The sequence below is a fragment of the Poecile atricapillus genome, chromosome 3, assembly GCF_030490865.1.
Source record: "Poecile atricapillus isolate bPoeAtr1 chromosome 3, bPoeAtr1.hap1, whole genome shotgun sequence".
NCBI lineage: Eukaryota > Metazoa > Chordata > Aves > Passeriformes > Paridae > Poecile > Poecile atricapillus.
Genome location: NC_081251.1, coordinates 98,773,979 through 98,796,944, shown reverse-complemented (window position 1 = coordinate 98,796,944; position 22,966 = coordinate 98,773,979). Strand labels below are relative to the sequence as shown.

The 22,966-nt window shown below is 42.7% G+C and overlaps 1 protein-coding gene across 3 annotated transcripts; it reads right to left on the bottom strand.

Moving 5' to 3' along the window:
- Positions 1-5,431: 5,431 nt before the first annotated feature.
- BROX (BRO1 domain and CAAX motif containing) lies at positions 5,432-22,927 on the bottom strand. Of its 3 annotated transcripts, none has more exons than XM_058835245.1 (13): positions 22,836-22,927; positions 20,831-20,961; positions 20,077-20,183; positions 18,472-18,568; positions 17,072-17,167; positions 16,350-16,422; positions 15,918-16,023; positions 15,242-15,331; positions 14,403-14,488; positions 13,030-13,111; positions 11,845-11,995; positions 10,261-10,420; positions 5,432-9,799 (listed from the first exon to the last, which is right to left on the bottom strand). In XM_058835245.1, exons 2-13 carry the CDS (start codon positions 20,929-20,931, stop codon positions 9,713-9,715), a joined length of 1,236 nt encoding a protein of 411 aa, XP_058691228.1. In that variant the 5' UTR covers positions 20,932-20,961; positions 22,836-22,927; the 3' UTR covers positions 5,432-9,712. The 3 variants fall into 3 exon arrangements, with proteins under 3 accessions (XP_058691228.1, XP_058691229.1, XP_058691230.1); XM_058835246.1 differs by lacking the exon at positions 22,836-22,927 and adding an exon at positions 22,409-22,789; XM_058835247.1 differs by lacking the exon at positions 22,836-22,927 and adding an exon at positions 22,244-22,390.
- Positions 22,928-22,966: the final 39 nt, after the last annotated feature.

Here is a 22,966-nt window from a genome sequence, read left to right as displayed (position 1 = left end):
CAGCCACCATTGTTACAGCCATCAGGAACGAGTCTTGCAGCATAACAAAGCAGGGCAGGTTATTTTCTTACTGGCAGGAATTAGTAAAGGATAATTGGAGTTACATTATCCCAACAGCAAACAGCACTAATAGGAAGCAGAAGTGTTGCAACAGAGCCACACACTTTAGGGACTTTCAGAGAATTGGTGACAAGAAAAGGGTTTAGAACTCAGGTTATGGGAAGCGTTTGGTATCACCTACATTCCCAAAGGGCCTTTATGGTTAGACAAAGCTAATCCTCCGTAGCGTCATGTAGTTAGTGACCCATCAAAAAACCCTCACCTAATTCTTGGATCAGGCTGAGTTTGGGATATTTCCTATTGCAAAGATGCACATAAAAGCTCAACTATTTCCTGTTTCACATGGAAGAGGTTGTCTGACTGCAGATCGCAAAAGCAGCAGGTTGGTTGTTTTTCCCCTGGAGAGAATGGTTTTGTAGGACCTCAAGTGCTCTTCTCTGTACAGCCAGTGCGCATTTCCTCACTAGCTTTCTCTCCACATCATGTCGTTTTTTGTCATGGCTGGTGCTGAGGAATGGGCACCCCCACCTCTTCCTGGGCACCAACCTGCTGGGAAATGTTGTGGCTTTCTGTCCCTCTCCCTCAACACACACTCGGGCAGGTGGCTGTGACAGCAGAGTGTCTAGGAGCCTCAGGAAGGCCTTATTTGCAATGCAAGGTTAGAATACACTGAGTTTAACTTCACATTCCAGTGTTGTTCATGGAAAGTGGAAATGAGTGGAATAGACAAACATTTATTTACGGCAATCTTGTATCTTGGAGGCTGATAGATTTTCATGGTTATACTGAGATTACTTTCCTACAGCCACATTGATTTTCACAGAATCATTTCTTATTTGTATTCCTGTAATCAGGCCAGGAAGAATCAAATGTTCCATTTAAACCATTTTTTTTTCATTCAGTGGTAAACTTTTCATGCTCTTCTAGATCTGAGTTCTGGACTAAATGTAAATGAGAAAAATAAAATTGTGAGGGAAGAGAAAAGAACAAGATCTGCTTTATTTATACCAACTTGTTTGCATTAGACTCAGTCGTGGCTGAGGCTGGTTTTTGCAATATTCGGGGGGAACTTTTTCAGGCCAGGTCCCTCAGCAGTTCTGTGCATACCCAGCACTGGGTTTAAAACAGCTTTTCATTGGCATTCAAGAATCTGTTAAATTTACCACATTTTATTAGTATTTATTTATTAACAATTTGCAAAATCAGTTGTTCCTGCACTCTGACTATGCATTATTTACCTCATCCAAAAGAACAGCTGGATACATGAAATCCTAGGGAAGGTTTCCTCCTATAGCACCATTTAGAACTGCAGCTCCAGTGCAGGTTTCAATCTAATGCACTATTTTTCCTTGCAACCTGCCTGCACATACATCCCAACTCTGTGTGGCAGTGAGGAGCAGTCTGAAGGTTATTGCTGTAGGTATGGAATATCAATACCTCCATGACCACAAATACAATTCTGTTTGTTTCTTAAAGCACCTAAACCCCCTACCTTTTACTTAGTTATTATTTCAGTTGTGGTTTTCACCTGATGATATTAAAAACAGGCAAAGTGCCTCCATTGGGTAGAAAGACTCAAGTCTGTGTAAATTGTAAATTAGAATTCCTTACAAATGAGCATAGGGGCACATAACTATTTCTGTCTTGGAATTCCTGCAGTAGGTGGATTCCTTGGTTACCTCCACAGGCTGTGCTGCCCATGTGCAGTTGCTCAGGATGTTCTCTGAGCTGGTGGATGGGAAGAGGTGAAACCGAGTGACAGTCCTTGGTGGCTCATTTCAGACATGTCACTCAGTAACCCTGTCCTATTTACCTGAAACTCTCTCCAGAAAGTGTTTTCATACCAAGGAGATTTTTTCCTTCAGCAGGACACAGAAGATACTGTGGAAGCTGCAGAGAAATTTTGTATCTGCCTTGCCAGTAGAACAGCTTTTTCATTAATAGTTACAGCATGGGAGCTTTTAAAGCTGTGTTGCCAAAAGCAAATGGTTTGAATTTTAATATGTAGCTTTGAGTTTAACATTTTCCCCTTTCTCTGTTCATTCATTTCCTCTTATATTCCTAAGGATCTACCATGTATTACAGCACTTTTCACAGGAATTCATGTAATCTGATTTCTTTATGTGGATTCTTTTTCTGTTCAATTCATTAATACTTAAAAATTTCTGCAGTTTGAAACACAGGAGCAAGAAAGTCCTTAGTCAGGCTGACTACACCTAGTGATATATGTCTCAGATTTAACAAACCTGTCAAGATTACTTGATCTTTCTTGGTCCACCCTTGATTAGAATCATCCTATTCTGATTTTTCTGCAAGTGCTTTCTGCCCCACTGGTCTAACTGTGAAGTTTGCACAAACTTCATACCATACCTAACATACCACACACTGACTGCTGTCTACCTGCATGATAACCATGGTTTTCTACTGTTTTCATCACAAAGGATGCATCTGGCCATGCAAAAACTCCTTTGTGGGTACTGTAAAATGTACTCTTTGGAGAAAGCTGATGGGCTGGTACTATAAAGTGTAGTCTGAATTGTATTGATAGAGTTTCTATCATTTGAACAAAACAAAACATAATTTTACAAATCATTAAGGGTTTTAAATCCTGGTGATAATCCCTTCAGACAACACCACTAAGTATTAAAAGAAGGAGAAAAAATAGCAAAGATCCAGATTTGTTGCTTGAGTAGTGACTGCATTCCAGTTAATCCATCCTTAAAGTAGGCTAATTAATCATATTAAAATTAAAAATAAAAAAAAAATGAAAGAAAAAACTTTAACTAGCTAAGGAATTAAGTGGACGCGATTGAAACTGTCCCAAACTAGAGATGCAGACTCCAAGGACACTGTGACCTATGGAAACAAGATGAAAGCTTTAATTTTGAGCATAAAAACAAGCCAATCTTTGAAGTTGCACCAAACACAGTTCTGTACCATTCACCTTGCAATATGATCTGCCACTTAGCAAGAAAGAAAACTTGGATCCTCTTTTAATTGATCTCCTCACACTGGCCAGATTCAGCTAATATATTATTTGCTTTAAATAATCCTACCATGGCTAGCAGGTTCTGATAGAATAGTCAGTGTATGCAACAGCCATACAGACACCTGAATTTGGAAAGAACCAAGTCTTGGAGATACATCACCTGCATCCTGTTTGCGAGTTTGTCAAACAAAACAAAAATGGCAAAGTTCCATGTTTTATCCTACAAATTCATAACTCCATAACTGAGCTCTCCAGATGAAAGGTTCACATCAGCCTCAGCTGTGCCATATTAAACGTGGCTATTGGAAGACTCACTAGGCGGTCTTTGTAAATACCACAATTCCTGTATTTGTGAATTCCTCCATTTATAATACTGATGTCTGCTGTGTGGAGATTTCTCATACTTGTGATTTTTTCTATACATCCATGGCTAAAGCTCCTGTCTCCTGCTGCAGTCCTGATCTGCAGATACTGCTTGTGTCCCATCATTCAGATGTTGTGTGCAGAATGTACTGCTGTTACGGTTTTACAGAGGACTGCCATGATTTATCCCTGGTTGGCAGCTCAGCACCACACAGCCACTCACTCACTTCCTAGCCCTGGGGGAGAGAATTGGAAAGGTAAAACACTGTTGGGTTGAGATAAAAGCTGTTTAACTAAATTTAAAAAAAGACAACAACAAAAAACAAAACAAAACAATCAAACAACAACAACAAAAAGCAAACAAGGCAGAGTGAGGAAAAAAACCTCCAAACCCAAGAAAAACAACAAACTGATGCACAGTCAGTTTCTGGGCCAGGGGAGCCCCTGCCAACCTCCATCCCCATGGTTTGATTGCTGAGCATGGCATTATATGCTGTGGGAAATCCCTCTGTTTTTTTCCAGGGGTTTTTCTGGGGGTCAGTTGCCCTGCTGTGTTCCCTCAGCCTCCTGTGCACCCTCAGCCTGCTGGGGCACACTGGCAGGGCAGTGTGCAGAGGAGAGAAGCCCTCAGTTCACATTTCCAGCTGCCTGAGGTCTCATTGTCCACCTCACAGCCTTTTCCCCCCAGCCATGAGCAGGGAGGTGATGGACACAGCTTTGGCCAGCAGGGGATCTGTCTTGGGGCTGGCTGGAACGGGCTCTGGCCAACACGAGGGCAGCTGCTGCTCATAGAAGATGCCCCTGCAGCCCTCCCACTTCAAATCCTTGCCATGGAAACCCAGCCCACAACCCCAGAGAACCCCACACAGATGTACACAGAATCACACCACTTTCTTCCCAAAGGGCAGATGCCCCAGAGAGGCTGCCAGGCCCTGGGACAGAGCAGCTGCTGGGACACAGGGCAAGAGATGGTGTACGTCCGTGCTCCTGCTCCATGGTCCTGGCAGTGTCCTCGATGGAGAGGTAGCTGCTCTCCTGGTCACAGAGCATGCACGGGCTCCTGGATGCCCCCCTGTCACTAACTACAGACGTGTTCTGCATAAAATGATGTAAGAAGTGTAACTTGTGACACCTCTTCCCATTTTAAAGCTGCGGTGCTGTTCCTGGGTTGCACACCATCTGTGCTGGGCAGCTGTGTGGAAGAACTGCAGGAAAACAAGAGCTCTGCTGCCCCTTCGTGGCCATCACTCCAACACAGTCCTCTGGGAATTTTTCATCCATTAGAAAGGGCTTAATGATGTTTGGGGAGAAGGTACTGACTAAGCTGTGCTGGCAGAAACTGGGGAAGCACGGCCAGCAGAGGAGAGGGTCCAGGTGTCACAGAGGACAAGGCCCCTGACCTCCAGATTTGAGAGCAACTCAATAAAGCAAGGACAGCCTTACATCCAGGGGCCATCAACATGGACATTGCAAACAAGTCCTTCTTTGGGAAGGCCAGACAGAAAGACTGGAGGCATGAAGAATAATTATTAAACACCACTACATGGCTCTGAGAGGAAGATGGGACCCCTGGAGACACCAGCAGAAGCATGTTTGGTTCAGAGGGGGACGACTGAACCGGCTGCGCTAGCAAGGCTTCATCCAAAATATCAGAGAAGTTATTCCCAAATAACCCCCTTCACATAGTATACAGAATATCCCACAGTGTCACAGACCTTGGCAAGTACTGGGATTTTGTACAGCTGTAAGAAATTCTGCCTAATTACTTTCTTTTTTTCTAACCAGAAATTTGGGAAGCCCATCTCCTTTCTTTCTGCCCCAGGACCTGACATGCTTCACTGTAGCTATTACTTCCATAGGCACGCAATACATATATCTTCCTTATTTATGTCCTCCTTCAAGCAAGGATTAAGCATTCTCTACAATTAAAAAAGTTGCATTAAATTGCAGAAAGTAACATTCAAGACAGAGCCTTTTACTTGCTACTGTGTGTAAAATTTTAAATAATGAAATCAAACATGATACTTGAAGATTGTTTATTTTAAATGGTATTCTGAAATTCGTGTCTATATACAAATTTTCCAGCTATGAAGCTTAAGATTGCATGGTGACTGTCTTCACAAAGTAAGGCTGCTCGGTCAGTAATCTCAGAGCTGATTCCATTGAAGTGGGATTACTCAGAGTACAGGATGGCTTCAGGAAGCTTGTAATCCATGAAGGCACCAGCACCAAAGGAGGGAAGCCTTCCTACATAAAAAGCTAATCAAGGGGCCCCTGGGATGCCATGGGACCTTTGCTGAATTTGAGAGCATCACCAGCAGGGAAAGGTCTGAGTGAAACCAGTGGCCACTGTGGAAAGGCCTTTACACTGCACTCACAACCTGCAGACAGGTACACACTGCAGGGGCTTTTCCATGCCAGTCCTACTCACTGTGCTTTATTCCTCACTCAGCTGGGCCAGTGACAGAACAAAAACACAGAAAAAGGAAAATAAAAAAGCAGCTTATGCTACTATGGCAATTTAAGAGTGATCTTTAGAGATAGAATCTTTTCAGGAATAACTAATAGGCATGAACAGGACTTATGTCAATGCTGAAACTTCAGTTTAGATACCAGACACAGGGATGGGATGAAATGTTTCACCCCGCAGCCAACAGACAGAAAGTCTTCACTTCTGGGAATTCCCATGGAAGACACATGAGCTGCTGCCTCCTCTCATGCTCCCCAATACTAAAGGCAGAGATATGCTTCATGAGCTTGTTTTATACACAGAAAATTAAAAATACATTTTAGTAATGTTTCCCATTAAAACCTTACCCATATCACACTACTGAAATCAGTGCAACAAAATGACAGGAAGGACTATTTACAAGCATATTGTATTGTACCGAATTTGCAAGACAAGAAATTTCTAAAGTGCAAAGTTGTCTCTATTCTACATAGACACAGGGATCCATTTTCCTGCTTGTTGTACAAACAACTACCATCGTTACAGACACACCACAGATCCATGCTGAACATCCAAGTGACCAAATGCCATCCCTAGGCTGACAGGCAAAACTCTACCAAATCCAGTGGGAGGCAGATATCAGCATCCAAGGGCCAGGTTTAGTCACCCAGCTGTAGGTGTGTCACATGCTGGATGGAGAGTAACTACTGAAAACCCAGGAACACAAAACATAGGAAGTGTATTTAAATACATGAAAAAAGTGTATTTAAATACATGGAGGAAGCTATTTAAATAGAAATCCTACAAAGAGCTTAATGGTTTGGTTTACAGTAGATTAAAGACAATCACTGCTTTTCTTAAAGCACAAAACAGAGGGCCCAGCACTCCGTATTTTATTCAGCTGCAGTTCTGTCCTGCTTCAGACGGGGCACAAATTTTTAAAGACTATTTACACCAACAAGATTTGCAGGCTTAGCCATGAGAGCCTCTCAAACCAGAGAGAGGCCAGAAAAACAGGCTCTTGCAGCATTAGAATATTAAAAAGTCACCGTTCAAAATACCTCACTCTTAAAAATTACTAAAGGGAGCTATAACAGAAGGAACATGGCTGCTGGGTTTCCAGATTCATGGAAACTCCCAGTTCATTCACCCATATTCTTAAGCATATTGGACAGTTAATCTATATCCTATTTACAGTAATTCCTGCTACTAGCCAACAAAAGAAAAGAGAAAGCTGCTCATTGCCTCACAGCTCTCTCTACTTTGCAAACTAAACAGTCTCCAGCTTCTTATTTTTTGGCAAAACCATCCAATGTTTGCCACAGGATTTTAGCTACAAGTAAACAAAGTTTGTCTTGAAAAGCAACACATGTTAAGTGAATTAATTTGTTCCATTAGTCTATTTTTAAACTACTACATCATATTTACTGAAACAGCTATGGCGTAAGAGGTTACACTGCTAGGCTTAAGTAATGTCATCATCTGACACAATTCACTTGGTTATGCTCCAAACTATTTACAGTGAACTTGATTCAGAAAAACCACTCCGTTTGAGAAAGCGTCCAAAGAATTCCAAGTCCATAAAATAATCTTTCCTACCGAGATGTTTGGGAACGATTTAGTCATGATTTGTTAATTTGATTTTAAGATATTCCTCTACTGGAACCCACCCATGAGTAGGAGCTGCATGGGAAATGAATCCCAGGACCAACATATGCATTAGGAAATAAGGGTATGTCTGTGCCACAGTTTGTAGCAGATGGAAGGGAAAATGAGGGGAGGAGGGAAAACAGGATCTAGTCTACAGATAAAGAAAACTAATTCAGTTGAGATGTGTATTGACCAAGAATTCTGAAAAACAGTGAGTAGCTAAAAAAATTGTGATTATGAAACTGAGTTAACTCAGTGCATCTTGATTCTTAAAGGGGGCAGGCCGAGCAAATATTGTTGACTACAGCTGAAATACATTTTTAGAATTAAAATCTATATAAGAAAACTAACTCCACACTCCACTCTGGCAAAACCTAAGCTGGTTTTTTAACAATGCAAGAAGTCTGAGTCAGCTCATCAAGTTAGGAACAGATTTGAGTAACTCTTCATGAAACATACCACAGGTCCCAGTGCAGCACCAGAAGAAATGGAGCCATTTCAGGTATATATTCTTCTTGATACTCATTATTCTCTAGGCCCCTGCAGAACAGAAACTTCTTCCAAAGAAATTCAACTCACTTTACACTTATTTTTAAGTACAGAACTGACAGAAAGAAAAATCCATCACGGGAAGCAAGGAGGTCTGCATTTGATCAACACACAACAGCCAGCATTAAAAGTCTCTTTGCCTTTTGTATCAACAAATTTTGTAATTTGGTCCAGTATCTCAGGAAGAGTCTTGAGTTCCCTATTAACCTCATCAGCAGCTTTTGTTCCACAGGCCTTCAGGGTGTTGCACACCTGGTCTCTAAGCTAAGTGACTCCAAGCCCCATGAAAGATTTTAGAAGCACCGAATTACAGCACAGTGGAAGGTGAACAAAGAGTACAAAGTGAGGAGGAATGTGATTATAGTCAGGCTGCTGTTTCTTTCTCAGGCAAAGAGAAGTGCAGCAACTGGTACCCAGGGATTGCAAGGCTCTCACTTCAACACATGCATCATAAGCCTTTGCACTTGCAGCGAATCAGAAAGATGTTTTTGTTGTCACGGCTGTTTTGCAGTGCTCAGCACTAAAGAATGCTGTCACATTTTCCACAGCAGGCAGAAATGGAAGCAGCAAGTTCTGCAAAATCCTTTCTTTCTTAGCCTTGACTGGGCTTGGCTTCTGGCAAGTTTTCTTCTGAAAGAGCTGATTGCAGTGCAATACTACAAAAGCTGAGAAGCAGCACTGCTTACACAGGGCATAAAGGAAATCTAGAGCTTGGCTTCCCAGCTGTGCCATCAGCTCTTCAGCTCGTCTTTCCTCCCTGTTCTCCTGACAGCTTCTTACAGACACCACCCACATGGAAACACAGCAACTTGCTTCCAAATGCATTACCTTAGCAAGACAGCTGCGGGAATTCCAGTGCCAAGAGATTTGAACTGTCTGCAGCTTTCAAACTTAAAGCTTTGAAGATTCAAAAACTCTGAATGAATGACACAGGGATGCTTCGCTTTTGAGCATTTCCATATTGCTTGCTGCATCACTTTCAGATACACTTTGATATTAAAGGTTTTGGATTAAAGGACAGACAAAAATAAGGTACCTTCTACAAATTCTGATATAAAAACCCTAATCTACAGAGGAAAGAACAGAGGTTAATAGTTTCAGAACATAAACTGTGCTCCTGTTATAAAGAACTCGAGGTTTCCCCAAGTTCTGTGCAAATCCTGTGAAATACCATAGGAGTGTTACAAACCAAACCCAGATTCTCTTCCCTCACTACAATTAGGTGAATTGGAACACGACAGGGTGCTAAGCCTGAATGACAAAACTTGAATAAATATAACTGTTCGTGCAAACTTCTGTTTGCAGAATTGGACATGACACAGCATATAAAGTAATGGAAAAATCCTCAAGCATTACAATCATGATACTTCCTTTGCTATTTGTGGGTAAAACTAAACCCACAAAAAGAAACTCCCTAGAGGCACAATAGGAACATTTAAGCCCACTCACTCTATGATATCCCACTAAAATCAAAAATAAATCAGATATAAATAACCTCCTATAAATCCACCACATTCTTAAGCAAGATATTAACAAAGGTAAATTAAATTAGTCTTCTAAATGTAAAAAGGAGAATCAATAAAAGATCAGAACTAAAGCCCCAGAGTCCTATGAATAGGAGTTTCAAAGTGACTTCAAAGCACTTATGGCACTTAAGAAATCTGGCATCCACTGTCTTTTTGAGGCTTTATATCTGGTTCCTTCAGAGGTTTTACTTCTTCATCTGGTTTTGGTTTAGCCTGCAAACAAGAAGAAAAAAAACCCACAACTAAATACCACAAGTAGAAACCACTATGTCTGCACAGTACTTATGCACAGCTAACTTTACATGTTATAATCTAATAGTGCTCTCTCTTTTCAAGGCTGAAAACTTTGAGTAAGCCTCAAGCAAGATGGAAAAGCCAACTGTTGTCTGTTTCAGCATCCTTAAATGAATCCTTTTCTATAAAACAATCTTTCTCTAGCATTCACTCCTGTAATGTTACAGGATTTAGTAAAAAATGAGCTGATTTTCCAGATGCTGGCAGTGTGGCAGAGGTTAATTGACTTGCCCCTGGCACAACAGAAGGATGAGCTTAGGTGGTAGCCTTGTGTCTGCTTCCTACACTGAGCTGGGCAATGTTACAGAAGAGCCAGACTAACTCTGTATGATACAGAGAATAAAGCCAGAGGGAAAGAACAGCGCATAGGATTATTTTACCGTGTCATCCTTTGGCCTCTTGGTGAGATCAAATGCTGCAACTGTTTCAGAAGTCCAGTGTGCATTCAAGGCAGGAAGCTCGAAAGGAACAGGCTCTACTAAGCCATAGTTTGCTTTCAGTTCCAGCTGGGGAGCCTCTGCTGGCACCTTCTGGAAATAGCTGGAACAGAATACAGAAATGTATTTAAAATACAATGGACCATCTCTGCAAGTCGTTTGCAATTCTAAACGAAACAATCTGGGTTTTCACAGTGGCAAACACTGCTGCTTTCTTCAATAAGGCACTGCCTAACATGCATTCTGCCAGCAAGGTTCACAAGAATAAAAGCAACTCCTTCTTTGTATTACTGTTTGTTCCCTAATTGTCTGGTGGGTTTTCTCCTACTTAATAACCATTATTCCCAGTGCTTCAATGAGAAGAGCATATTTTGTCAAAAGAAAACCCCTTCAAAATACAAATGAGGATTTAAAGTACTTCCCAAAGAAGAAGAGGACAGTTCTTCTCCTAAATAGTCTTAATGTGCCAGTGGATGATGGCAACACAGCAGCCCCCCAAAGACTGGCTACAGGGCAAAGCCTCACTCAGGGTGTCCCTCTGCCCCTGGCCAGCAGGAGCTTGCACACAGACACCAGACACCCTCTGCCTCATTTCCTGTGCTGCACAGAGCTCTCCCAAAACAGTCACTGCTTTCTCTTTCCAAGTTTTGTTCTAGAGGGACATGGATGTGTTGAAATCTCCAGTATGCTGCTGTTGTGAGCTCTGACAATGGGTATTTGAACCAAAGCAGAGTAGAGCATTTCTCTTCCTATTTGCAGTTCACTTTGATGTACTTGACCATCCTTTCCACTTAGTCAGTTCCCCTATTATGGAGGTCTTTAAATATCATAAAAATGGAAATAGCAAACCTATTATGGAATACTAAATCATAATAGTAGGGAGAAATAAATAGAAGGGGAGAAATAAATTAGCAAAAGAAGTCTAAAGACAAATTAATCTTTCATATTTTCAAATAAAAACCTGGTATTTCCAAATCCTTTTTGGAAGGACATTAATGAACAGAAAGCCCTATTCACAATATTAACTATACTTGGACAGGTGAAGCTCCTAGCACCCTAAGCATGTTCTTCACTGAAGGCAGCACCATGTTTTGACTTCCCTGCTTACAAAGCAGAATCACCTACTGGTCTTCTCCACTTCCCCCTCTATCCTTTTTTGCATACTAGATCCCAGGAGACAGGAAGAGAGCATTACAGCAACACAGCAACTTCTGCAGATTTTCTCCTGTGAAGAAGTAAAAGCAACCAGGTGGCTGAAGAATTAAGGAAGAAAACTGCTCAGCCTCTCCAGATGTCAGTCCAACACATGCTGCTGAACTGGCACAGGGCAGTGGGACAGAGTGGGACAGCACAGACCCACTGCAAATCTGCCAAGAGAAAATTACAGAATTTATCTGTAAGTTACATGTCATGCCCTAAAGGAATGTAACAACTGGAGAGTAAAATTTACCATCCCATCCTGAAAATAAAGGCAAATGAGGTAATAACACTTCATACAGAGTGCTGTACCAACCATGAATTACTTACATAAATCCATTCTCTCTCTGGCATTTTTCTAGTGTGCTCTTAATCAAACTTCCTAATTTCCTAAAGAAAAGATGTCCGGAAGGTTTGGCAGTAGTCCCAGGCCCTTTGGTTTCTCCATATTCTTTGCACAATGCTTCAGCTTTGGCAAAAACTTTGCAAGAAAGAAAGGAAATAAAAATTATTTACATGACCCTTTTAAATCATGGTTCTGCTGTACAGTGCTTCAGTCTTATAAGACACCAGAATCCAGTCAGGCCTCTTTCTTCTTAGAAACAAAACCAAACTGGCTCAAAGACAGCACTTCCAGCCAAGATTTCCTGCATCCAACAAATGACTGGGAACAGAAAAAGAAAAAGATAGCTTTTTGGGTGGGAAGACACAGGGAAGCATTCTTACGTGTGGGGAAAAATGCAACAACAAAAGCCCAAGAACTGTGCCACATGGAAGGGAAAAACAGAGGGTATGATGGTGTCCACACACAGCTGATGCCCCAAACCTAACAACAGTAACCAATATCAAGTGGGAAAAGAAGCACTCTTTTCTGAACAGCAGAACAGTATTTGTTTTACTCCAAGAAATCCAACTTAAGTTTGTTCTTAATAAATTTTGATTTATTTTTAGAACTAATATTAAAGTTTCCACCTAGAAGATCTGAGCATTTATATACATTGCAGTAAAGTTATGCAGTGTAGGCCACTGGGGTAGAAATAGCTTTGAAGAGAGAAAACTGGGCAGAAGACCTTGAACTACTACAAACTTGCCTGAATATACCTTTCAATAGAATAGAAAAGAAATAAGTTACTGAAGCCTATTTAAAAATAAACAAGCATGATCTAGACTTACTATTTAACCTCCAAAGCAGAAATGGCTGCACTACTCTAACACATAGACCAGAAAACAGGATGACCAGACCATTGATTTTTACACTGTGTATTGCAGGCAGCTCAAAGCCAGTCTTAACCCAGGCTGAGAAATGAAGATGAAATTTTCTGCAGCACTGTTATGAAAGACAGTCTTTGGTAAGACAAAAAAAAAACCAAAAAACCACACTGTCTCTATTCAAAGGTGTGCTGGATTTCCATCAGGTGACAGATAAAGTCTTTAAGGGAAAGCAAATTAACACAGCAAAACAGAACAGGCACATGGCATCATCAGACCCTGTACTTCAGTCTCAACCAAACTTACATTTTTCTGATTCCTGAAGAGATCTGATTGCTTCCCCACATTTATCACTTGCCAGCAAAGTCTGGCCATGGTAACAGTATGCCTGATGGGAGAGGACAAAATCATTACCAACATCACTGGACATTTCCTGCACCAATTCCCTTCTCCTGCTCCCTACAGCAGCTGCAGCTCTTTGAAGCTGCCATTCCCTGCAGGTAGTTGACAGCTGGGGAATGCAAGTCAAAGCAGCATTCACTGAACAATTAATGCAGTTCAACATGAACACTGTGAACCAGAACCATGAACTCTTGGTATGAACCAAGCTGTGTCAGGTCTAGCCAAGAGTAACTGAGCTGCATGAAGCTGTTTGACCTGAAGCACCAGCACACAGGCCAGTCCAAACTCTCACTGTAGCAGCGTGAGATCATCAAGCCAGCACAGAAAGAGAATGAACCCCAGGCAAGTTTACAAAGCTAAGACTGAAAACTAAAACTACCTGAACACTCAAAAACTCCATCTGTGACAAACATCACTGAATCTGGAGAAGATGAGGTGTTCTGCTGTCTGACATCTTTTGTCATAGTCCAAATTACTTTTCCACCCCAAAAGGTCCCATTCCTTCACACCTGTGCTTGAAGGTGGTATTGTATTCCAGTGAGAACTGATTTCCTATTATCTATTATCAGGAGTTGAACTGAACTATCTCACCAACAATGCCTACCTTTCCCCCCTTCCTTTAGTGTCTGTTCTCACAGTACCAATCTATCCAAATCTACCATTGCCCAGATTACTCAAATTTAAAAAAAAGGAGAAGTACCACAACTCTTACCCTCCCTCACCTCTCAAACCTGCTATTAAGGCAAGCAGCTTTTAGCTAGAGGTTCAGCCCAAGAGAAAGATAATTATGTAAACTGCTTAGTTTGGGCCTTTTGTACAGTATAAAACAGACAGATTACAGGCTGTGGCAGGCTACAAGATACAGCAAATTGAGCAGCTGAGGATCTCAGGGCACCACGGCACTTGCCAGGAGATCCATCAGGCAAACAGGGACAGCTCTTGGAATGGTACCTTTTGGTACTTGATGCAGTTTCATTCAGGGCCTTCATAAAGATGCTCAGCTCTGAACTGTGCCTAGGATCAGGCTGTGATGTAGATAACAGAGATGACCATTATGCTCAGCCTGAATGGCTTCAATTAAAGATCTGTGATCACAACAAATCCACACTGCTGCAATTTCATTTGGCTCCACAAAAATGAGTTCAAATGTCACTGACACTGCACAATTCCTCTTCACAGTATGGAAAGAAAGCCAAGGCAATACTTAGCCCCCATTCCCTACGCAACCCTTGGCAGACAGACAACAAGCTGCGACTGCTGCCACGCAAAGTACTTACGTAGGCCATATAGAAACAGCTCTTCAAGTTTAAGTACTTCCTCCATTTACCTGCATAGGTTGGATCCAAACTGGATAATGTTTGATCTGTGAATACATATGTAAAGTTATTCTTAAGACATTTCCAAAAAGAAAAACCGCAAACACATTATAAGACCAGAGTTCTTAAACTTAGCAATAGATCCTAACTCCAAAGTATCCAGAAACAAGGGACAAAAGTTACTCCAGCAAAAGCACAGAAAAACTATGAGAAAAAAACCAAAACTATGCAGCTATCATGCAATTGTCCCTAGAATCCCTGAAACTGCTGTCCACTAAGTCTGGAAGACTAATTCTTTAAGTATTTTTAGTCAGCATTTCAAAGCTTGCTCCTAGTTTAAGTTGCAGTAGTGACCTATAATGTGATGTATGTTACAATGTTCTCCTGACTCCCACATTTCTCCCACTTGTAACCCTCAGTAAGCCCAGAGATCATCTTACTCCTCTGGAAGGTGGTACATAATGAACCCACTCTACTCCCCATGCTCTGCATCATGATCTGCTGCCCAAAGGCAGCTGGAACACACTCCACTGACATCAGGCCATTTGTCTGCTGCTAGTCTGTCTTCCTTCACTAATGTTTCCTTCCATGAGCTACAGAAAAAGACTCCCACAAAACCAAAAAGCTTTCTCAAAATACATGCTGATAACTGAAGCCTTAAATGTGCTAAATAGAAGCTAAATACACACTCCATATCCACTGAGAGCAGCATTAATACTGCAATTTATGGGTGGGTGAAGTATATTTGCTGGCAAGAGTGCATAAACCAAGTCACTAAGGATACAAAACAAGACACTCACCAGCTTTTTGGTAGAAGTTGGCTGTTTCATAAGCAAGAGCAGCTATTAGGCCTGGATTGTGTTTCAGCTCAATAGCCCGAGCAATTGTCACTGAAAAAAAGTTCCACACCATAGTTTAAGTTTAATTGAAATGTCCCATCACATCAAATAAGCAGAGGCATTTAGGGTTTTAAAAACCCTGCATGAACAGGAAATAGATGTTGTGCAGTCAAGCAAACAGCAGACTAAAGACAGATTGTTTCTTGGATAGAATGATTTAATTTAATAGAAAAATTTAATCCAATTTAATAGAAAAACTGAAGGAATGTTAGCCTTAAGATTAGCTAATAAAGAGAAGCTTCACATATTTTAAAGTAAAGGAACTAGGAATTTATATTAAGCAAGCATGGTGGTGAAAGGGTTGCATGAAAGGAGAAAATAAGAAAAAGGAGCGCCACACACAATTTCTTTCTAAGTGAAAGATATTCCGCATTACAATTGTAATATCAGACTGATTTGTGGCATTTTCCTTCTATAATTGTAACAAAATTTTCTTTAAAAGCAACCTGCCCCACTATGCCACAGTACTTCAGGAGAATAAAAAACCCATGGCCTTGCTGCCAACCAGAATTCATGAGACGTCGGTGACCCACAAAGAGTCATTTCCCACACCCAACCAATGCATATTTGAAGATACCTTCTTGAGCTTCAGCTTGACACTGTACTATGTAGGAGTCTATAAGTCGAGCTTCTAAATCTCTTCCTTTTTCCACAGGTGTAATCAATTTTGGAATGTGATTTTCCTAAATACAAAGCAAGTCTCAGAGTTAGTTTAGGCCTAATACCAGTGCAAAACAAGTGCCTCATTCCTAAATGGATGGGACACACTGAGTGAAGCTCCCAAGACAGCACTGTAGCACATGATATGGGCAGATGGACAAACACTCTTCCAGTGCCACTGGGAATGAGTTGCAGGGATTGAGTGGTACCACAACATATTAATACCCTTCTGTTCCCTGTATCATTCAGGTGGTTTCAGGTATATGTGTATAGAAAAGGCCTCTCTACAACAAAAAGTCAAGTATTTGGAGACACTTTGAAGAACAGACAGCAAAGAAAGTCCTTCTACCTTCAGGTGTTTAAAAATCCCAGCTGCTATCTTCAGGCTGCGGTGAACATCTTTCGCTTCATCTTCTGTTATACTGAGAAAGTAGAATGAATCAGTAAATTTATAGTCAGAAAGGGCCTCTAAGTGTCATTTAGTGCCATCTCCTGCCTTGGGGCACCACAACTGGCAACCGCAGACCAGGTCAGTTATGGTTTTGTCTAGATGAATCTTAAATCCTTCAAGAATCAAGAGTCAACTAATTCCCAAAGTGACCTGTGCCACGGCTGTGCTACCCTCAGAGTAAAGGAGATTCCTACAGTGTCCAATCATGAAATAATCATAGAGAACCTGCTTGGAAAAAAAGAAATATAAGATCCTGTGATAACTCTCAAGTAAAAGGCAACCTCAGTGTTAGAAGCCAAGGATTTACAAGTCTATAGGGTTAAACGTCAGCAGAGCTGTGATTTTGAGAATCTGAGTTTTGTACCTGGACATTTAGAGGGGGACTGATGAAGAGTTTACTGACCAACGACACTTTCTCTCACCACAGTCACTGGTGGTACTACTGCACTTGGTTTACAGAGGCAAGAAGGGATTGAAGTGCTTGTGTGTAAACACCAACTGCCTCCTGGAACTCCTCTGTCTGAGCTGGACATGTCCCACAGCAGGCAACCCCCAGAACCTGCTAAATCTTTGGTGGAGTATTGCTACAGCAGAATGGTTAGGAAATAAAAACCACTTACTCTTCTTTTCCAGCGAGTCTTGATGCATATTTTGTGTACCATAGAGCTACATTAAATCCCATGGAAACCAGTTCAAACACTGCATCCTGCTGGGCACTAAAGAAAGACAGACAAAAACCCCTCAAAAACTTTATGTATTCAGCTTTGTTCTGACATCTCTCTCTGCCGATAGTTCATGTAGCAAAGCCAACATTTCTCTCCATAAAACATTTTCCATTTAAGATGTCAACAATTTCCAATTCAGAACCTCCTACTTGCTCAACTACCTAAGATAGACTTCAATTTTTTTACTTATTCCCTTTAGAAACTCATAATTAGAATCTCCCACATTCAGATGCCCACCCTTCCCTTTTGGGAACTTTTATTTTAAAACTGTAACTTGAGATTTGTTTAGCTTTGGGTGTGGCTGACATTTTTCCATCTCTTTTTTTTTTTTTTTTTCAATTGCACATTTTGTGGAAAGCCTTGCCCTGGAATGTCCACTTTAAAGCTGTAGTGCTAAGTTAGTAAGTCAGAGTCTGTTACAAGTCTCTCAAATGAATGTTATTGCAAGCATTAATGTAACTGCAGACAAACAGCATGTGCAAATAGCAGGAAATTTCAAAAGCTAAAACCAGAGCCTTTGAAAAGACTGAACTTGTAATCACAAGCTCAGTATAGCTTAGGAACTATCAAACCTTTTAAAAAGAAAGACGTGGGAGTGGGAAGAGTAATGCTGGCACAAGTACAGGAGTGTACGACCGTGAGAAAATTAAAAGAAAATCCTAATCAACAGATTTTCTTCCATGGGGAATAAAACCTTTGAGAAGATCAAGCACTTCTAGCTAAAGCTTGACAAATTTGTAGGCGTGGTTATACAACACAATTACCTCCAATAGCAAGAGACAAGTGAATAATTCAGAAGGTTACAGATCTGTATTCCTACTGGAAACAGAGGATTAGTTTGTTTGGACCAAGAGGACATGTACTTGGAGCTTCAGAGGACAAGAAAAAAATCAGATCTTCAGCAACACTGGAACCTCCAAAGAGAAGTTCCTGCTCAGGCAATAGTGCCAAATATTCAACTGCAGCGAGCTCTGTTACCATGCTCAACTCATCAATGCCCTCAAGGCTCTTCTTTGTACTACTCTAGCCAACTGCAGGTTCAGTTTGTAGATCAACTGAGACCCAGCTGATCCTTTTATCATTATTGTGCATTCTCACAGCTTTACATAAAGGCCATGCACACTTCAGAACACCTGACACAGTACAGCAGCTACCCAAAACACAGCAACACCTTTTCAGAAACTACTTTTTGCTACCTTTCTGTTTCCCTTCAGGCCTGTGCTGGCACAGGTGTGTGTGTGTAACAAAGCAGCAGAGAGCAGCTGCTTTACCCGCACTCAGAAAAGCACACGCACCTCGGGACTTGTCCTTGTAACGTGTCTGTCCACTTGAAATTCTGAATGTATCTCAACTTGCACTCTTGGGAAGAGTCATCCAGTGAAAGAATAAAACCTATGGAATAATAAAACAGGCAATCTCGAAGTAGAAAACACAAATTCATAATGAAGGAGATGGATCAATATGAATACAGATATGGATAAAGAAATGTTTCTTGCTAAACCCCTGAAAACCCCATGTTACTTCCTGGGGCCTCTATCCCACAGTATCTTGAGAACAAAATGTGGGGAAAACCAACTGGCTACTCCAGGAAACTGCTTGCCCAGCATGTTACCGACTCAGTCCTGAGAATCTTGACTGCTCAAGGAAAACCCGGCAGATGTCTGCATGTCCCATACGGTGACAAGCTGGGAGTGGGACTGGCCCAGGTACAGGATGACTGAGGTTCTTCAAGGTGAGTGAGTGGCTGTCTCTGCCACCATAGTGGCAACCAGGAAATTCCAAGAAAAGCTGCCTGCTCAACAGGGAGAGGGAAAAGGGCTTCTAAGCATGGGCTCACCTAGTCATCATCTACCTCCAGGGCTACAGGAAATTGTTTATGTCCAGTAGCCAAGAAAACAGCAGTTAGTGGGATGAAGCTCATGCTATGGGATGTTCAAATCCTAGCATATGCATGCCCAGGAACTTCTTAGGGAGGCTGAAGAAGGGCCTTGGTCTGATCAGGTCTTACAGACTTTAAGAGGTTAAGAGCTTGCCATAGCAGCTATTTGGGCTACGCCTGTCAGTGTGTCGCGTATTTATAAACACAGAAAATACTTGTTCCTTTCACATGCAGGAGATTTTAGTGGTGAAGCATATTTTCCTGAACAAACTCTTCAAATCTTAGCTGTAGCAACAGGGATTCTTATCTGACCTTGAGATGACATTAGTCTACGCCATTCCCATGGGCTCACTAAATCAACATTTACCTCCCACAGACTGAAAGATCCCGCTTTCCACGAACCAGCTGATTCCTGAAAACTCAGTCCTAAGAACCTGGCTGAGCACCTGACTGCTAGGAGAGAGTTACCAAAATATTGGCAGAAGGAAGGTTTTAAAGGAACGTGTCAGCACAGGTGAACCATCTACTGAAAATGCAGATACCATGCTGATGAGCACCTACATATATACACACACCTAAGACCAACAGCAGTAGAAGGTAAACTTGCAACAAGTCTATGGTCTAGTATTAGACAAACCAGAAGTTTACACTGAATAATAAATGATATCAACTATTAATAGACTCAATTATATTTAGGGAGCAATTCACCACCACCTAAGAGAAAAATACACGTTTTCTCCTCTGCCAGAATGAGGTTAAAAGCAGGAGGGCAGGGCTGCCAACACTTCGTACTGGCAGGATCACAAAAGGACAGTGGAACTCAGAGAAGGGGCCTGGTGAGCAGCCACCACTGGTATCAAGCACAGAACCCATGCAGACACTCTCCTTCCTGTGCAAAGTGCAAAGAAGTGCAAAGCTTCTTTACAGGACATCAGCACAATTCGCATTCTGAGAAGTGCCACTAAAATTGAACTGATACTTCTCTTGATGAATTAGTAGTACTGCTAATAAATTTTCCTACCTTGCAGGAGTGAGAAGTACAAGTCAGCTGCATTCTTCATCATTTCTGGATTACAACTTGAGTCTGTAAACAGCTCCAAGAGCCGTGTTCGAGATAACCTCAAGTCACTAAATCAAAATAAAAAAAACAACAAACAAACAAACAAATTCTACTCAAAAATGTACTAATACAGAAAAATCTTCCTTTCTCCTCTGGATACATATGACTGACTCTTTGGTACAATCCACTCTGGTCACACAGCAGTAGATAATGAGTACTCAATCTATTGTACTAACACTAACTAAAATAACTATGCCTTTACGTACCAAGAGGCTGGGGGCACAGGGAAGAAAGGAAAGTAACAAGCAGGAACATCCTTCAATATTGGAATGGGATAATGGGATGATGAGATGAAGAGATGTCTGCAAAATAAGCTGAGATCCCTTTTCATTACATTCCTATCCACAACAGAACAGTCAGGCCTTATCCACTTATGGAAATTAAGCAATCTTTTGCAGAGGAATGCACAGTCATCAGAAAGACAATGAAGTGTTCGTCTTTTCCCTCTGCATTGTTGTAACTGGCCTTGCTGTGCACTCAAAGACTTGAAAACTGGAGAATTCATTCTCTGTAAGCAAATGCTCGGTGTCTTACTGCCTCCCTGCCTAAACATTTCCAGTCATCTTCAGCTCAAAAACTGAAGAGAAACCATTACTTATAAGGATGTCCCCCAAACTGCAAGAGGCAGAGTGAAGTTAGTACCGAGTACACTTACTTGCAAACTTTTGTTGCAGCTGGAGTGGTGGCTACCCCATAATAATTAAATGAAACGGGAGCTGTAGCCTTCAGAGGGTTGCGATGGAACCAGTGGGTCATTTTCTTCCTGTAATGTGGTTTATGCCAGATCTAAGGAGTGGAAAGGAAAGAACAGCTGCAGGAACAAGTACAACTGAGGTGCTGCACATGTCCTGCTCCTCACAGAAAGATATTCCAAATGTAAACAACTAGGCAAGAAATTAATTTTAAATTAATTTGTTCTTCCCCATTTGAAATGCCAAGCTTCCATATGCCCTGTGCTCATCAGCCATGTCCTTAGTGTGAGAATTGCACTCTCTTGAAATACAAATGCTTTCTGAGGCAACTATTTTAAGTCAGGCAAAAAGCTACCACCTACTTTGCTCTATGTGAGCACACATATTCCCAGGGAAAAAACCTCCCCATTTGTTATCTCCTGCATAAGGGTGGACATACCTGTAAATTACACGAGAAATATCTCAGAATCACAGAACCAATTGGGTTGGAAAAGACCCCTGAAATCACCGACCCAAACTTTTGACAGAACATTCCCATGTCAACTAGACCATGGCATGGTGACATGTCCAGTCTTTCCTTAAACACCTCCAGGGATGGTGGGTGACACCATCACCTCCCTAGGCAGCCCATTCCAATGTTTAACAACCCCTTCTGTGAATAAATTCTTCCTAATGCAAAACCTGAACCTTCCCTGGCACAGCCTGAAGCCATTTCCTCTCATCCTGTCACTTGTTACCTGGGAGAAGAGGCTGATCTCCAGCCTGCCACAACCTCCTTTCACGGAGTACTAAGGACTGATAAGGTCACCCCTGAACTGCCTTCTTCTTTTCCAGGTAAAATCTCAATTCACTGAGATCATTATACTGTGTCTAGTCCATCTGTGAGTAGCTTGTATTTGGGAGCCTTTGGTATAAATGGACCTGCAACCATAAACCCTGACTGACAACATGGACCTATTTACATACATGTATCAGACCTGGAAGGTTGGAAGGGCAGAGAAAAGCCCGACTATCTCTTTCGCTTCAGTTTCAGCAGACAAATACAACACAAGCATTGCAGTGAGCTTTACAACAGCAGTGCAGGGTAATGGAACATAATGGGCACATCCTGAACATGGCAAGGCCCTACTGGATAAAAGGTGAAACTCTTTCACCATGAGGACAGAAAAACGGAGAAGCAAGTTGTGTGCTCTCCATCCTCAGAGGCTTTCCAGACCTCACCGGACAAAGCGCTGAGCCCCCGGTGTGACCTCGGAGCTGTCCCTGCTCCGAGCAGGACGCCAGGACCTCCATCATCTCGTGGTCCTTCTGGAATCCCTTAAATCCATCCTTATAAAACACTCTGCAGCTCTGCTGCAACAAACAAACAAACAAACCCCAAGAAAATCTCCCAGCACAGATCGCCCGGCACCGTCCAGATCCTCTTGACCGAGCAGGGGGTTTTGTTCATCGCGTCGGCACCGATCGCACGGTGCTTATCGTGCCGGCACCTCTCGAGGCTTGTCCATCATGCCAGCGCCTGTGGCGCCGTGCCCACCCACCTGCCCAGCGCCGCTGTCCCCGCGGTGTCGCGGCCCGGCCCGGGACGGTCCCTGAGAGGATCCCGAGGCCGCGGGACCCCGGCCCGGCCCCGCCGCTCCCGGCGCTGCGTCACGCGCCCGCCGCCGCAGGCAGCGCCAGCCGAGAGCCGATAGCACCGCCCCATCGCGGCCGATCGCATCGACCCCGCCGCTCGCCCTCCTCACCACCGGAGTCCCCGGGCCGCCGCCAACAGCAGCCCCACGGCTGTGCGGCCTTCCCCCGGGACAGCGGCCGCTGGGGCGACAGGGGCCACAGCCCTCCCTCGGGAAATACCCCGAACGCCGTCAACACCCGCGGAGCGGGGACGCCAGCAAGCCGGCGGCGGCACCTGCCCTCCCGGAGGGGCGAGAGCCGCCCGCGATGCTGCAGGGGGGCGCCGGGGCTTACCTGGGGGCGGGCCTGCGGCGGCGGCACGGCCGGGAGCGGAGGGAGGAGGGAGGAGCGGAGGAGGGAGGAGCTGAGGGAGGAGCGGAGCGGCCCCGCCCGGGCCCCGCCCATGCGCACGTGACCGGCGCCAT